General features: G+C 36.9%; 1 protein-coding gene across 3 annotated transcripts in view; it reads right to left on the bottom strand.

Moving 5' to 3' along the window:
- The window catches only part of METAP1D (methionyl aminopeptidase type 1D, mitochondrial), an 82,667-nt gene that overhangs the window by 6,792 nt on the left and 57,374 nt on the right, over positions 1–18,501 (bottom strand). For 2 of the 3 annotated variants that reach the window (XM_034954504.2, XM_055108754.2), the window contains 5 exons: positions 14,010–14,167; positions 11,807–11,956; positions 9,923–10,071; positions 9,368–9,410; positions 4,542–4,705 (listed from right to left, as the gene is read on the bottom strand). In XM_034954504.2, the coding sequence (XP_034810395.2) occupies positions 4,542–4,705; positions 9,368–9,410; positions 9,923–10,071; positions 11,807–11,956; positions 14,010–14,167 (664 nt within the window). The remainder of the gene's footprint in view (positions 1–4,541; positions 4,706–9,367; positions 9,411–9,922; positions 10,072–11,806; positions 11,957–14,009; positions 14,168–18,501) is intronic. The other variant, XM_055108756.3, reaches the window with a different exon arrangement.

Raw genomic sequence — 18,501 nt, 5'->3', positions numbered from 1 at the left:
GATTGTAGGGTTTAAATCCAAATTCACAGAGACAATCCAAGTGACCAGTAGTAGCAAATTTCACTCCTCTAATATGAAAGAAAGTACTGGTAACCCTAACTGTGGCATGGGGAGTTGGAGTGTGTCTGCACCTCTTGACTGGCATGCTGGGGAAAATGGAAACAGCAGGGCAGGCAGAAGTACCCAAGTACTCCCAAACACCAGTCACCACAGGCCATAACCCTTTTCTGTGCACAAGAGTTTTCTTGCCCTGGACATTTCACGGATATAATCTGTCTTTGCTCTGCTGAAACCTACTGAAAAGAATTCTCCTGGTAGTAGATCTTCTGATTTTCTCTAACTAAAAATCCTTTAAGACAGTGTGACATCTGCCCATGAACCCAAGCACACTTGTGATTTGAGGCCTTTTATATGGAATATTTGGAGAGGGAGAGGAGGATACATAAAGGTTGTTTATGAACTTACTTTCCTATTATACCGTCTTATTACAATTCATGTTGTAGTTACAGTTTATACATGAAAAAGATACCTCTTTTAAGGAATTTCATCTTGTGACCATTTTCTTCAGTTTAATTCCTTTTCATGAGGCAGTTATACTCAATTTAAATGTCATCTAGGTAAATTAAATTTCTTAATACTTTTCAACTAGTTTTTTGACTAAAAATACATTCCCCAAGAGGGCAGAGGAGTACTGTGTTTACGTACATGCTGTTATAAAGAAATAAAAATGCACATAAAAATAGATTTATTGCCAATTTTACATTAATCCTATAAACAGCACTAATCTCCAAATAGTCACATCTCTAATAAATGATCTCAAATGGCACGTTATTTCATAAGTTATGAAATTTTTCTTTACTCTTTCTAGATATTTATTTTAGGCAGTAGTTATGAATGAAGGAATGCACAAATCCAGGGATTCCTTCTAATGAAAAGGAATGTTTAAGTACAATTAGTAATATTTTTGAAAGCCAACAACTGTTTTCCAGAAAAGTAGTAGATTTTTTTTGTTTCAAACCAGATCACAAATTACTGTATTTTTCTTACAATAGTGCTGAACTTTTATTTGAGGTTTTCTGTTTCTGGAAAGCAGACATGATGGATTGAAATAAAAGATAATTTATTGCAATGCTTACTTTCATGTGCAGAGAGAAGCAGTATAATTGTAATTTACAGTAGCTGTCAAGAAAAATCCATTACAGATGACATTAAAATGACTTATTTTGCCTGAGCCACTTATTGTTTAAATGTGCGTAATCTAATAGAAAGAGATTATTTTTTAAAAATCTGCTTTATATTGTTCCAAATTAATATCAAAACATATAGTTATGAATTAAACATTAAAAACCATTTATTGATACTTTCATCATGACATTTACAAGTTTAAATTATTTTTGATTGAACTGTCACATATTCATGATGCATGAATCTACACATTCACAATATACTCATATGTACAGATTGTATAATCTAGAGATAATTATAAAAACACAGATTTAGAAATATTTTAAAGCAAATGGAGGTACAGTGAGTCTAGTAACACTATGACCTAAAGATTACTAGACATTCCTCACAAAAGCAAAAGGGCCCAGAGAGAACTCTTTCCATTAAAACATTTCAGCTGATACTTCCTCAAAGACATTATCTTCTTTAGGTTTCAGAGGAGAATTCCAAAATTTCCTGTAGAGATCTCAAGGTTTTTGATAACATAATACTAATACAAGTTGCTTGTTCTTTTCCTAGTGTATCAGTAGAGAGAGGCTATGCAAAAGATGGTGAATATCTTAAAATAAACAAGACCGAGTTGAAAGATGTTTGTAAACCTTTGGTCTGTAATGATTTCAAGTACTTTTGGCTTAAAGGTAAATATGGTTTGTTTACTTATTCCCCTAAGATTTTGCCAGAATAAGAAAAGGCAAGATAATAGGTGTCCAGAAACACTGCTTTAACACATCAGAACAAATATTTGTTAGAATCGGGGCCAGTTTCCTTTCTAGTGGCAGACATAAACCATCTACATAATGAAATATATTAGGGTACAAGCAAAAAGTTCATTGTCTGTTATTTTCCACATAGTTTTTTTAAGTGCAGTTGTTGGGACTGACTGATCTGGTTTTCAAAAAAGCTTGTACATGCAAATTCATACTCTGTGAAAACTGACCTTTGTATCCAGATAGCTAAAATCCAATGTCACTTTCAATTCTACTCTTCTTCTTCTTCTTTTTTTTTTAATGTAGCTAGAATTAATGTAGTGAATATGTAATGAAATGCATTATCCTGCATGGAGATTTATCAGATTTTCCAACTGAATGCTATGCTTTGCTAGTACTAGCTGGAGTTCACCTGCATGTTGGTGTGGCGTGTGGCTCTTTTTTGTAAAGAGTTAAGTCGTACACAAAAAAAGGGAACAAAGGTCAGCACCCAGCCGCCACTTGAATGTGAGATTTTTCTTTTTATTCCCCTTGATGTATACTAGGCTCTGTGTTATTAGTCTTAATGATGGAAAATTGTAGTGTTGATACAAATCTTTTTTTCAAAGTAGTAGGCGGGAGCTCCATTTGTTAGTAAGTTTTTTTTGTGACTAAAAGCCATGGACAGTACATTTATGTAGCAGTAAAAGGCCTAGATGCTCTTTCCATAGCAGAGCTAATTATTCCTACTGTGACCTTACTGATCTAGCCTGTTCCTAGTACATCTCATCTGCACGCCTGTTCCTCTGTGTAGATGGTGTCAGAGAATATGAAAAACCCTATAATGAAACCATTTTCATGATGGAGAAAGGCTACTGGAGTTGCACTTGCTACAAAGAGGCTCAATTATATGAGTAATTGTGATAATTTTCTACATTCATAGCCTTCAATGGGGGAAAAAGAATGAGAGCCACAAAGGAAAATTACTTTAACAAGAAAGTACAGAGAGTAAAAATGGAAGAAGAGACAAAAAGGGGAAAAAATAACCAGAAAAAAAGTTTAAAAAATAGATCTGGAGGGAGGAATAGCGAGACAGGGAGAACAACAGAAATGCTCAAAAGCCCATGTGCAGCTGTGTTGCACAATTAAATTGAATTTTTTTTTCTGCAGTTGATGAATGTGACTACTGCAAATGTGCCTCTGTAGTTAGCTATCATTTGTTGTTCCGTGACAGGAAAAGGATAATTACCTCTCAGAGAGAATCAAAGGCTGACATGCCCTTTAGACACAGCCATGAATGCAGAGCTCGATAGAATGCTTGAATAAGAATCTAGTGTTCTCTGCCCCCTTCTACTGAAGAATAAATTTTGTTAAAATGCAAGAGCACCACCAGTAAATTTGTTGAACCCTAGGTGTTCAAAAATATGAGGTGCATCTATCGACTCATCCCATTTGCAAAAATAAAACTGCATTTTGAATTCATTTCTATTATATTCATGGACAGTAAGATAGTGAGATATGCATTAAATTTCTTTTCCCAGTAGGGGTCTGATTCAACATTTCCTATGAAAGAACAGAGAGACACTATCCTTTTTTCCCAGGCTAGTTAGCCTATAATTTAAAACTGTCAAAAACACAATTTTGTTCAAAGTCTTCAATAAAAGCTTCTCAGATATAACCCAAAGAGATTTTACTAAAGTTTGATTCAGACACTGTTACAATATTTTTAAAGCCATAAATACATTTAACTGATATTTTACTGGCTTTTTTCTTAAAGTATTTGAAGGCTTACGAAGAAAAAAAGGCAGCATCTTTTCAAGGTGACTAAGCCTTCCATCCTTTAGACAAATGGGAAGTATTCAATGGTTCATATTAATGAGAACAGTACTTTAAAGGGTACTGATGTGATCATCTTTAACAGAATGCATTACTTTAAAATGAAAACATATATTCGGCATGTCTACTTCAAAACAGTTATGGGGGAAAAAAGACCTAAAAGTAGGTAACAGATTATAAAGAAAAGTCTTAAATTCAGAAAACACACATACACATACATTCAAAAAGTAAGGAGAGATACTCTGTGAAAAATAAACAACGGTTTACAGAAAAAATGAACCAGACAAAAAAAGAACAGAAGATCACCGTTTCAGGCTATTTGTTAATCTACCAATTTGAAAGGTAAGGCTTGCTTGAACTAACACTTTATTATCTTCATATCACAGAAATACATTTCACTTCATTCCTTTATAAAATTTAGTTTTTCTCCTGTCTTATTAAAAACCCCAGGGTTGAGATGCTCATCCCCTTCTTAGGTACTCCCTTCCATATTTGGTGTGATTTTGAATAAAGGGAAACTATAGACCAGTATGTCAAGCTAAAACAAAAGCAGCCATGTAAATATTGCTTGCTCCTTCTATAAGTTTCTTTGCTGACCCTGGTATAATTCATTTTTATAAAATCTTTTTTTTTTTCAACTCAGGAAACAATATTGCAGCCTGGCAGTTCACATACTGATATCAGACTGAAATGATGGTTCTGAATCATAAAACATGTCATCAACTTTATACCAAGCCACCAATAACCTTTGTACCATTTGCCAACCCTCCCTTTACTTGTCAATGTAAGGCTTACCTGATTGTGTTTCCAATTACAGAGAAGGGAGCCCCTGCTCTGCAAGCTGCAATTGCTTCATCTCTACACCTCCTGGCAACCTCCACTAACTTTTTACCACATTCGTCCACATTGCCCACCAAAAATGTTTCAGAGGTGTCTCCATGGTAGCCATTGTAATAGACCTAAACATAAGCAGAAATTTAAAAATATGTCCTTGTTTAAAAATCTACTTTCCTAAAGTATACATTGTATTCATTTATGTATTTAGTAGACTCATGTGTTTTACCCTTCCAGAATTATTCATTTGCCTATCAAAAAAAGAAGAAATAGATATATTGAAACCTTGCAGAAATTTAAAAGATGAAGCCATGCAATGATATTGCAAAATTTAAAAACAACTATGTTAACTAGTATGGTTATTTCAGCATTATGATGAACAATACTACTGTAATATTTTGATTCCTCACTTTATTTCTGAGAAGACAAAATTATATAAGCAAAAATTAGTAGCCAAAGACCTTGATCTACAATTACCACAATAGGTTTAGAGAACCAAGAAGTATTTAACATAGTGAAAAGTTTCTTCAATGTCATGAAGACTTACTTGATTTTGTATTTACCAGTTCTACATTTGAAGTGATATATAATGACAAGAAGAAGTAAGATAGACATGTCTGTATTCTAACAAACAAATAGGAGAATTCAGTTCTAAGAATTGAAGTGGTTCCATATAGGAATGAAATGTGTTATAGAAAAATCCTATGTCTAGAAGTGAAATCTTAATCAAATGTTCCAGACAGCCGAACGTTAATAGAAAGCACTATATATGGATATCTAAAGAATTAGAATATAATAAAACAAGCTTAAAAGCACAATTACAGAAAGTATAATTTTATCAGTCTTCAGTGATTCAGAAGCCAAGTAGGATCTTGAAAGATACCAGATTCATTATAAATCAATGATAACCAAGCACTATAGTAAATATAAAAGGCAGAGGCAACTGTTTGGATACTGATCCTTTGATGTAGCATGGAATTTGCTACTTTGCATAAATTTGTCCTATCTAATTATTTTTCACATTTCTCTTGCTCATAAGGTAGAATGTAGAAACTGTTATAAAAAAGATGTTTATATGAGCTTTCAGTCTGTTGTGATACTGAATTAATGTCTTAAATCTGTATAGTACTCTGCATTTCTTAAAAAATGCTCTCATATTCTGTGAAGAAAGCAAGAAAGGTCTTTATTAGATCTTCAGTTCATAATTCAGGAAACTGAGGCACAGATAAGTAACTTGTTTAAGGTTGGTGGCAGAATATAGAGGTAGATTCAGGTTAATATGATGGATTATTGGCTTCTAATCGAGTGTTTTCTCTACTATATCAAATTATCTTAATTACCTTGCAACAGAATAGTGTTTTATACATTTACTCCCACTTACAGTCCTTTGCAATCCAGGAAAGTATGAGTTTTTATTTTATACACTTGGCAGTATTTCATTTTGCTTCATAGGTTTTACAATTTTGAAATAGTTTGAATGTTAATAATGAAACTATTAAAAGTCTTCAGGAAACTTAGAAAAGGAATAGAGTATTCTCTTTGGACACATTGGAAACAGTAGGGAAGACTATGCTGATTTCGTTCAAAAATTCAAATTTTTATATTCTTATATTTCATTCAAAATACAAGAATACTATTTCAAAATACAAAATACAATTTCATTCAAAATACAAGAATATAAAATTTGCTAATATAGGTGTAGTCAAGAAAATGTATAAATGAATGTTTATATAACTGCTTTTTAAGTAAAAATGTACTATTTTAAAAAATCTTTATTCATCTTTTCATATTACTTTTTCCTAGCTTTGAAAATGATTACTTGAGGCTGGGTGCAGTAGCTCACGCCTGCAATCCTTTGGGAGGCTGGGATGAGAGGATTGCGTGAGACCAGGAGTTTAAAACCAGCTTGGGAAACATAGTGAAACCCCATCTCTACAAAATTAAAAAATTAACCAGGTGTGGTGGCACACGCCTGTAGTTCTAGCTACTTGGGAGGCTAAGGTAGAAGGATCGCTTGAGCCCAGGAGTTCAAGGTTACAGTAAGCCATGATGGCACCACTGCACTGCATCCTGAGTGACAGAGCAAGACCCTATCTCTGAAAAAGAAAAAAAAGAAAAGGAAACAAACAAAAAGAAAAAGAAAGGAAGGGAGGAAGGGAGGGAGGGAGGGAGGAATGAAGGAAGGAAAGGAAGGAAGGAAGGAAGGAAGGAAGGAAGGAAGGAAGGAAGGAAGGAGGGAGGGAAGGAATATCAAAATGACTATTTGAGACTGGTGCAGTGGCTCACACCCATAATTCCAGCACTTTGGGAGGTGGAGGTGGGCGGATCACTTGAGGTCAGGAGTTCAAGACCAGCCTGGCCAACATGGTAAACCCAGCCTCTACTTAAAATACAAAAATTAGCTGGGCGTGGTGGCGTGTGCCTGTAGTCTCAGTTACTGGGGAGGCTGAGGCAGGAGAATCACTTGAACCCTTAAGGCGGAGTTTGCAGTGAGCTGAGATCCTGCCATTGTGCTCCAGCCTGGGCAACAGAGGGAAACTCCGTCTAAAAAAAAAAAAGACTACTTAAAAGATTCACTATATACAGAAATACAATACTTTTGAAAGTCTGTGGCAGTCATCTACAATTTCTATTTATACCCATAAACTAGTCTTGTCTTGTACTTCATTTATTTATTTATTTATTTATTTATTTTTTGAGACAGAGTCTCGCTCTGTCACCCAGGCTGGAGTGCAGGGGCGCGATCTCAGCTCACTGCAACCTCTGCCTCCCAGGTTCAAGCAATTCTCCCTGCCTCAGCCTCCTAAGTAGCTGGGATTAGAGGCTCCTGCCCCCACACAGGGCTAATTTTTATATTTTTAGTATTTTTAGTAGAGATGGGGTTTCACCATGTTGGCCAGGCTGGTCTTGAACTCCTGACCTCAGGTGATCCGCCCGCCTTGGCCTCCCATAGTGCTGGGATTTCAGGCATGAGCCACTGCGCCTGGCCCTTGTACTTCATTTAACAAATATTTATTGAGCAACTACTATGGACATCGCATTGTCTTTAAGAAAAACATTTTTCAGTTTTAAAGGGGGGAAGGAAATCTAATTTCTTGTGATGTATACTAGATGTCAATAATTCTAAGATGCAATGAGTATTTTCTGATAGAAACATAGGATCTGATAATGGAGTCCTTCACTTAATAAAATATTTTATAAGAAATATAATTTGTTAAGATATGGACCTATATGTTTCCTAGATTCCTTCACATTTCTAGACACTTGGAAATATTTCACTTTGCTTTATAAGTTTTACAATTGTGAAGTAATTCGAATGTTAAATACAAAACTGTTTATTAAGTATTCAGGAAACTTAGAAAAGGAATAGAGTATTTTATTTGGACACACTGGAAACAGTAGGGAAGAGTAGTTGATTTCATTCGAAACATTAAAATGGTAACATTTCATGATAGGGTGACTAGATGAGATAATAGATGTAAAACCGTAAAATCAGGTACAATCCAAAATAAAAGTGTCTCATGAAAAGAACTCTATTTTAGGTATACTTCATAAAATACCTCCTTCCACATGATTCTGAGTTGGAAAGATACCAACAGGATGTATGTGGTGCAAGTGTTCAAGCATTTTAAGTAGGACAAAATGATACAGGAAATAGCATCAGCAATAAAAGAATCGTTGGCTATCTCCTCATATGATTGATATGAAGAAGAAAGGTTTAGTTAACTTAAACAACTAAAAATCAGACTGAATTCCACCATTGGATTCCTATTTTTATCTCATTCCCACTCCTACTTAAGTTTCATGGTCTAGATACTATTCTTAAAAACACTTCCTTATTAATAGAAATTGTATTCCCTGAATATTGTCATTTCAACTAGTTCTCCTAAGATGTTTAAATTTTGTTTATTTATTTAAAATGTATTTGTTAATCATTAGATGTACAGAATTTATTTATAATCTATGTAATCCAAAGGTATCATTACAAAATTCTTTAATCAACAGAAATGTAAAAGCACATATAATCCAAGTCTGAGAATGGTAAAAGGCTAAGAAAATGAGAAAAAGCTACATCTTGTACAATTTGAAGTCCCTATGATAAATTACTTAGGCTTGTTACTTAAAAGAAAGGCTATTAACCATTTGGTGAAAACTTAAGTTCAGACATAAAAACCACTCTGCTTACTTTGAGCACAAGTCTCTCTATACCAGAAATGGAACTCAACGTTACCTTCAGGGATTTTAATAAATCTAGGGAACACTGCTAGCAAAAGAGTTGCTGTCCAAATAGACTGACATACACAGGCCAATGTAGCCCCTAATGACAGAGTAAGATAATGACAGGCCCCACTCAAAATCAGCAGGAAGAGGAAGATCAATCTTGGCAGAGTGAAGGAAAAATGCTGGCTTTCTTCATGTTAGCTCATCTCATACATATCTAGCTTCAGCAGCTGCCCAGTGCTGTGGTGCTCTGCGTTAACTACACAGTGGATCAATAACAATTACACCTTCTCAAAAACATGACACATAGCAGGATTGGGTTGACATTTCACTTAGGCCAACATTGATCTCAGTGCATCTGATTGCAGCCCTAAATTCAAGTCAGGCCTGGGTTTACTTGGAATAAACACAGAGTTAAAGACAAAAAAGGAAACCAGCTGCTTGCGTCTGGGTCTAGAAGTAAACAGCACTTCCACTGGTGCAGTTCACATTTTCAATCCACTCTTCCTGTTGCTACCAGCAATTCTGAAGTTGATCAAAGACAATTTTTTATATGATTTACTCACTGTGACATCAATGTTGATAATATCTCCATCCTGAAGAGGTCGACTAAAACGTAAACAGAAAAAAAAAATGGTGATGGACAGATCTCAATAAAAGGAAAATAAAAATAAATACTTAATGACGACTGTCACAAACCCAATGGGATGCAGTGATAATTTGGAGTGAAGGAGGACTACACAGGATAACTAAATCTAATCTTTATTTCAAAAGATGCACTTAATTTGTTACCTTAATTTTGCCAAGAACCAAAACAAGAGTTGATAAGAAAAATTTGCCACATTTGAATTTTACCACTTATATGATTAAAATCTAAGAAGTAAAAGACATACGTAATGCACAACCCCCATTTAGATTATGCACTGCTTTAACAAACATTAAATGGTGGTGTTGTATCCATTTAGAAGTAAAATACTTCAAAATTTCTGTTTTATCATAATCAATTTCAGAAGTTTACTGGTGGGTTTCAATTGAATGATAGTGTCTTTCAACATATGTTACAGATCTTAGCTTCATGTTTTAGTTTCCAAAGGAACAATATGTTATTAAGAACTGAATACCTGTCAGGAATACCATGACAGAGCACGTTGTTTACAGAGGTACAAACAGATTTTGGAAAACCTCCATAGCCTAGAGGTGAGGGATAGGCATTATGACTGATGATTTCCCGATGAACAAGAGCATCTATCTCTTCAGTTGTCATGTCAACCTAAAATGTTAAATAAAGAAATTGTGCAGCAACAATTGAAGACATTTCTTGTATTTATCAACTATGCTATAGCAACAGTACTTCCATGTGAGACTGTATAAATTTACTATGATAAACTTATGGTACAACATTTGAATTAATTATGATTAGTGTTAGAATCCTCAACTGTGCCTTGTGGACAATCATTTGGGCATATGATGGTGTTATGGACCATTAGGAAATAGAAATGTTAAACCCTACGATCCTCTAAATCATTTGTGAGTCATTAAATGACATAACTCCCTTTTGGCCTGAGGATTTCAAAATTATGTTCTTCGGCAATTCCTTACTCTTTCTCAATGATTGGTGCCCTGGGCTACCCAGCGCATGTGAATAAATGCTCAAAAGGTTCATCAGTTGAACCTTGAAAAGCTTGAAAAGTAGGTCAACTCGCATCTTTTTATCTCAGTAAAACATTACAGGGGTTTTGCAGCAATGGCATAGAGATTATGGTTGATATTTAAAAGACTGAGTCTAATATAGTTTGTAGAGATTTGATTTTAAGTAATCTTCATTTCTTTCATGTCTAAATAAATGTATTTTTAAAAATATTTTTTCCTTACTAAAGGTATTCCAAACTAAATTGCTCCCAAACTAAAAGAAAACTGAAATTGAGTTTTATAAGTATATGAAGACTATTTCCATAAACTCCATAAACATAAATAAAATTCTAAAACAAAAATAAAATCTTTTATTAAAAATTAACCATTTCTTCAATAATTTTCTTCATTTTGTATATATACATTATGTTTAGCCGTGTTGTAAGTTTATTACACAGAAGATACTGTGAGTGATTTTATCTTTGAGTCTCACTTCCTAAATTCTGCCCACCTTTTGGCAGAAAATAGGCTCATATTTTTCTTTTATAATCCTTATACAGAAGGGTGCTTCAGATTATTATGAAAGAACTAAATGAAAGAACTAAATCTTTTTTTTTTTTTTGAGATGGAGTCTCACTCTGTTGCCCAGACTGGAGTACAGTAGCATGATCTTGGCTCACTGCAACCTCCACCTCCTGGGTTCAAGTGATTCTCCTGCCTCAGCCTCCCAAGTAGCTGGGACTACAGGTGCCCGCCACCACGCCCGGCTAATTTTTATATTTTTAGTAGAGGTGGGGTTTCACCATGTTGGCCAGGCTGGTCTCGAACTCCTGACCTCAAATGATCCACAGCCGTGAGTCACTGCGCCTGGCCTAAAAGAACTAAATCTTGTAGTAGGAAGTTGTATGTAATTACACTGCTATATTACCTACAGCTTTGTGTATGTGATCTGATCTTTCTTTGCAGGGCAAATGCAAGAAAATAGGAGACAAAGGACAAGGTAGAGCAAATCTTCAAGCACACAGAAATAATGTGGGGAGTAAAAGCTGAAACTACAGGCAGGAGTAGGGGGGCAAAAATCAAAGCTGTCTGCCATTGATCAACTTGGATAGGTTGACTGAGACCAAAGTATCTCTAGAATTCTGCTAGTTAAAATTGAATTTGGATTTTAAATTACTTCTTGAATAAACACATAAAATAATAAAATTCCTTTTCCCCATCCCAAGGCTTTACTTAATTTTTAAAAACAATTTTAAAAAAATAAATTTTTAAAACAAATTAGATGTCAACCTAAAAGAAGAGTTAAGGAGAAGGAAAAAAAGAGGAGTGTTTGTTGCCCCTTATGTAAGTCGTTCTGAGGCTTGGTGAGACGCCACCTTTAAACTCTTCCCAGCCAAGAGGAGGACGTGGCGGGCCAGCTGACAAGCCTGATGAAGCCCTTGAATCTGATCTTCATTCTTAACTTCTATGCTGTCTCCCCAGTCTGGTACAATGCCTGTCGTCACATAGTCTGGCTTCTTTATGTGCTTGAGGAAAAAGGATTGAAAACGAAGATCAGAACCCAGCGCACGACAATGGGATCATTTTTTCAGACACAGCCTCCTGCTTCATGGAGCTCTGCCCTTCCTGCCGGAGCACCGACCTCCGAAGCCAGCACAACAGACCCTCCAGGCTGCCCCCAGTTCCTTCCCCTGCCCTTTTGAACTTAACATTGCCTGTTAGTGCTGCCTCTGGATGGTCTGTTAACCTTACCATGCTTTGAGTCAAACTGGACTGAAGTAGACTTCTGGTCAAAACAAACAGTAGTTTTCTCTTTTTCCTCCTCCCAACCCAGTTAGAAGCATATTCACCATTGATGAAAAATAGCACCAAGCTTCCAATTCACCAAATGGTTAATTAAGAGCACTTTCATCTTCTTAACACAAAAATATAATTTATGCAAAAGATAGCTCCCAACACCCTCTCAAAATGAATATATGTAAAAAGGCTGACTGTCAAGTTCCCTAAAGCCTATTACATATACACTTTTCTTACATTTTGCAACCATACTTACACTGAGACACTAGAATAAAATGAAACAAGTTTTATTCTTCAAGCACATAAAAATTACCTAGAACATTTCCATTATTTGTCAAGAGTAAACAAAAAGCCACCCCAAAACTCAAGACGTGCAACCCTGATCACTTTTGCAGACCATTCTCCACCATGGGCAGTATTCAGGAAATAAATACCATCTTACACACAAAGCTTCTTTCAGTCCCAAGGTTTTGCACAGCTCTTTACAAACTATTTACAGTTTATAATGCATTACAAACTATAAGCATTATTGGACAGTCCACAGTTAGGCTCCACAGCAGTTTGGGACAGGAAGCTGAGGGAGATAACACTCTTCAATTGAAACATTGCAGCAGCTCTGGAAGGGCTGAGGTTAGGGCTCTCTTCTTTGTGAAGCCTGTCCTGCAGGAGTTACGGGTCTTCACTTGCTCCCCTGTTCAGATGGGTTTTCTGATACAGGTAACACTACTGCCTGGTTTGCCACAGCTGAGCTCCAGAGGAACATCTACTCTCCCACAGCTACACCACAAATGCCCACAAATGCTCACCAGGTCTCCCCCAAAGAGCCTGTGTTCTTGTCTCCACTCTGCTCTGTGATCTGGCAAGGTTATAACTTGCAGGCAGAAGGGCTGTTGGGCTGTCATGCTGAAATTGACTGAAATGGCTAAAACAATACAATTCACCTCACCAGAGATTTCTTTTTCTTTTCTTCTAAGGAAAAAAGTGTCAATTTTGTGACTAATACCAAATTCTCACTCTCACTGTGATGGCCAGGCCAGGGGATACATCCTGGTGGCCCTTCTGTGTCACTGGCCTTTGCCATAAAAGTGGGCCACTCACCTTCAGAAGTATAACATACTAAATATGGGCTCGCTGTAAATAAAGTTCATAAAAGGGAGAAAGCAGATGATTTTTGTGACCAATCTATATTTCTTTAGCTACTCTCCTTCTTCCTAAAGGGCTCACTCGCACACTCCCTTTATATTGCATTTTGAAAAATGGATAGATTGCCTTTCCACAGAATTGCAATCTCTGAAAAAAAAAGCCAAGACTGCTCTGAGACATATTTTATTTAATTTAGTCTAAAAGACAATTCAAAGACACCAGCATCAATAACAAGGAAAATGTAAGAACAGGCTTAAAAAAATCTAGTATGTTAGTTTTAAGTAATCTCTTTTGAATCATCACAATTTTATAGTCAATTTTTTTCTCTAAAACAGTTAGAAAACTACATACGTATAGTTTTATCTTCATGTTAGAAATTTAATATAGAAAATTTCATGTTAAAAATTTTAATTCTAAATACTCTAAGCAATTGAAAGCTTAGAGCTTTGTTTTAAAAAATTAATGCTATAGAACTGCAGGATATTAAAACTTCTCAAATCACAGTTTTAGATCACAAACCTAGTTTGAAAATTAAAACCCAAATGGCTCAGAAATCAAAGGTGCAAAAATATTTGATCACTTCTGCAGTCAACTTTTATCTTGGCTGGAAAAAGCAGGAGATAATAGGCAATACAGTACCTTAGGAACCGGATGAGCTGAAGAAACTGCAGCCGGCAAAACTATACTGTGTGAAATATCTCTTTGTCTCCGAAAAAAGAAATTTCTTCTTTGTTGACTGCTTGACTGCTTGTGTAAGTAGATATGATTGAGTGGTGAAGAGAAAATTCTATGAGAACCTGTGAGCAGAAACAGACATATTTTAAGTAAAAAACCAACCTAACACAGTCCTCCACTTTAAGATGTTGTGGTGTTGTCTATTAAATCATTATTCTAATACCTTATTGACTGAAAAAGGAAAAGCCCCAAATAGAAATGAAAACAGTGGTATTCTGAGTTCTAGTACAATAGTAACACAGCGTATTTATTAGCTAATACTATGTTTACATAAATGCGTGACAATGGAAAACTCTACTCTAACGGGAAACAAACATATAGAAACATCTGCTAAGCACCAGGTCTGTAAAAAGAACAATTTCTGCTGTAATACCTTATGTGGCAATGTCCAAGACGACCCTAGATTCAGGGCACTGTTTTGATGGCTTTATACTCTGTAAAGCCGTTTTCCTTTCAAGAATCACGGACAAATTGCCAGCTGCACTTTTTGCCCTCCATAGGATTACTACTCTGTGTTAAGTTCACGTGCAGTGAGGCATTATACTGAAATTCATTGTGATGAATGTTCAAGTCAGATAAAGACTAAATAGCAAAAATGTAAGTATAACACTGAAAGAAAATGAATATAGGGTTCGAAGTACTCACAACAGGAATTTAGAAATGTCTATCAAAATTTTAAATGCACATATCCTTTGACTCAGCAGTTCATCTCCTAGGACTTTATCCTGCAGACACTATGCACTGATGGATGAATGAAGATGTACCCTCATGGCAGCATTATTTGTGATAGAAAAAAAGTGGGAAACAACTCAAATGTTTCCAAATAGGAAATACCAGTAGGGGACTGATTAAATATATTATGGTATACTTACAGAAAATTCTGGAGCTATTAAAAAGGATAGGCTAAATCATCATCTCTATGTGTTGATATGGAAAGAGGTCACAATACACTGTTAGGAAAAAAGTGAATGCTTAACAAATACATATAAAAAGCCCATTAATGTAAAAGGAGCTTATACATTTATATAAGCTTGCACGTGCTCATAAAATTTCTGGAAATTGATATTTGTAAACAGTGGCTCTTTCTGTGGCATGTGGTTGGGGCTAGAGGTAGAGAGGAAGACTTTTTCTTTTTTTTTTTTTTGAGACATGGTCTTGCTCTGTCGCCCAGGCTAAGGCACAGTGGTGCGATCATGGTTCACTGCAGCCTTGGATTCCCAGGCTCAAGGAATCCTCCCACTTCAGCCTCTTGAGTAGCTGGAACCACAGGCACGTGCTACCATGCCTGGCTAATTTTTGTATTTTTTGTAGAGATGGGGTCCTGCTGTGTGGCCCAGGCTGGTTTTAAGCTCCTGGGCTCAAGCGATCCTCCCACCTCGGCCTCCCAAAGTGTTGAGGTTACAGGCATGAGCTACTGCATCCAGCCAGGAAGACATTTTGATTCATTTTATTTTATTACTTTCATATTTAGAACAATCTTTTTTTTGTTTTTTGTTTTTTTGTTTTTTTGTTTTTTGAGACGGAGTCTCACTCTGTCGCCCAGGCTGGAGTACAGTGGCGCGATCTTGGCTCACTGCAACCTCCGCCTCCCAGGTCCAAGCAATTCTCCTGCCTCAGCCTCCAGAGTAGCTGGGACTGCAGGCGCGCACCACCAGGCCCGGCTAATTTTTTTGTATTTTTAGTAGAGACGGGGTTTCACCATGTTGGCCATGCTGGTCTTAATCTCCTGACCTCGTGATCTGCCCGCCTCGGCCTCCCAAAGTGCTGGGATTACGGGCGTAGCCACCGCACCTGGCCAGAACAATAGTTTTAGAAGTCCCCAACAGGTCACAACTACATGGCAGGGGTCAGAAAACTACAGCTCAAGGGCCAAATCTGGACTGCTGACTGTTTTTATACAGCACAAAACCTAAAAATGGTTTTTACATTTATAAATGGTTGAAAAAAACTTTTTAACCCAATATTTTGTAATACATGAAATTCAAATCTTGGTGCCCATACATAAAAGGTTCACTGGACCATAGCTACCCTCATTTGCTTACAAATGTCTATGGAGGATTTTGAGCTACAGTGGTAGCTGAGTAGTTGTGAACACATGTTCCACAGAGCCTAAAAAACGTACTCTTTGGCCCTCTACAGGAGACATTTGCTGAATCCTGGTCTAGAGCAGTAGTCCTTAAAATGAGGTTCACAGACCAGCAGTATAATGTCACATAGAAAAAAGATGCAAGGCTGAGTGCGGTGGCTCACGTCTGTAATCCCACACCTTGTCTCTACTAAAAATACAAAAATTAGCCGGGCATGGTGGCGCGCGCCTGTAATCCCAGCTACTCGGGAGGCTAAGGCAGGAGAACTACTCGAACCCGGGAGGCAGAGGGTGCAGTGAGCCAAGATCGCGCCACTGCACTCCAGCCTGGGTGACAGAGCAAGACTCCCTCTCAGAAAAAAAAAGAAAGAAAGAAAGAAAGAAAGAAAAAGAAAAAAGATGCAAATTCTTGGGCCCCGTATCGATCTACAAACATAGAAACTGGTGATGGAGGCGGGCAATCTGTGCCTTAACCAGCCCTCAGGTAATCCTGACGCACACGAAGCTTGAGAACTGGCCTAGAGTAACATTTCAGCTGTGAAACATAATGAAAACGTGAATTGCAGGTAAGTACTGGCTTCAAAACTCTGGATCTCTAATTGACTTGGGGAAAGGCACTGATGCAAACAAACCGCAATGATCAGTGATTCAGGGTGATAGGTTTCACTCAATTATGTCCCTCCTTAAAGTGGACTGCAATATTGTTGAATCTAACTTATAGAGGTGTTTTTGGTACTATTTTAAACAATTTCAAGCACTAGACAAAATGTCAGTAATATCATTTCTTTAAAAAGAAGTTACAAAACTCGGGTACAGTGGCACATACATGTAGTCCCAGCTACTTTGGAGGGCAGCTGATGTGGGATTGCTTAAACCCAGGAGTCTGAGACCAGCTTGGGCAACAAAGCAAGACTCCTGTCTCTCTAAAAAAAAAAAGTTGCTTGATAGAGGCAGGTATGTATTCTGTAAAGCTTTTAAAGTATAATATTTCCCTAATGACAATATCACCAACCCTAGTATTGTCAACTGATATATGAGGGACAGGGTAGTGTCCTAGGAAAAGCAGACAGTTGGAAGGCAGAAGCCTGGACTTTTGTTTCAGCTCTACCACTTATTAGCTGTGTGGCCCTGCACAAGTTTCTTCATTTCAGTCTCAGGTGAGAATTGAAATAAGAAATGTGAAAGCATCTTGCATTTAGAAGAGACCCAATAAATAATAGTTCTTTCAAGAATACATAAAAACCTGTAATCCCAGCGCTTTGGGAGGTCGAGGTGGGAGGATCGTGAGATCCCACCTCTACAAAAAATAAAAGAATTAGCCAGAAGTGGTGGCTTGGGCCATCAGCTACTGTAGTCCAGCTACTCAGGAGTTCAGCTACTCAGGAGTCAGTCCAGCTACTCAGGAGTCCAGCTACTCAGGAGGCTGAGGCAGGAGAATCACTTGAGCCCTGGAGCTATGATCACTGAGTTATGCACTGAGCTATGATCACACCACTGCACTCCAGCCTGGGCAACAGAGTAAGATCCTGTCTCAAAAAAAAAAAAAGACTGCACAAAAAATAAAATGGGAAAGAAAACATGACTTCCAGTATAGTTTCTAATACTGAACACTTATTATGTCTCAATTACTGTACTAGGCACTTTACATATGTTAGCTCATTAATCTTCACAGAAACTGTATGAATTGTGAATTGTTATTACTCCATGTCACAGTTGAAGATACTGAGGCACACAAAGGAACATGCAGTAAGTGCCAAAGCTGAGAGGGAAAGCAGGCTAAGTTGCCTCTACAAAATGTATTACTTTTCTCAGAGGCATGAGAAAAAACAGGAGCTAAAACAGAGGGAAATACCCAGAAAATTGAAAAGGCATCACAAAACTATTGTTACTACTACTATTATTTTTCCAAAAGTGGTGATGGGTTGGCCTAATCCACCCACTACCTTAAGCCAAGCTGCCTTCGCTGACCAAACACACGCTTTGGGGAGGTGGCTGCCAGAACTATTAATTGGACAGTCTGTGGCTATGAAATGGAAAATTTGGAAAGACACAGGTGGACTCAATCTATGATTCCACCTCCCTAATTGCATTGCTAGGCAGGACCACATACAAGACACAAACTCACAAGTGTTTCTCTTCTGAGGAAAGTATTATAATTACTATTAATAATGCTAATGCTAATATAAATAGTAATAATAACAGTGGTTAAAATTTAATGGACACTTAGATTAAGCTCAGTGCTAGGTGCTCTACATACATTACCTCTTACCAGCTCTGTCATTAGGCAGGTAGCTGTTAACATCACTGCTT

This window comes from Pan paniscus, chromosome 13, assembly GCF_029289425.2.
Source record: "Pan paniscus chromosome 13, NHGRI_mPanPan1-v2.0_pri, whole genome shotgun sequence".
Taxonomy (NCBI): Eukaryota; Metazoa; Chordata; class Mammalia; order Primates; family Hominidae; genus Pan; species Pan paniscus.
Note: the sequence above shows the minus strand (reverse complement) of the source record. Positions and strands in the feature narration are given on the sequence as shown.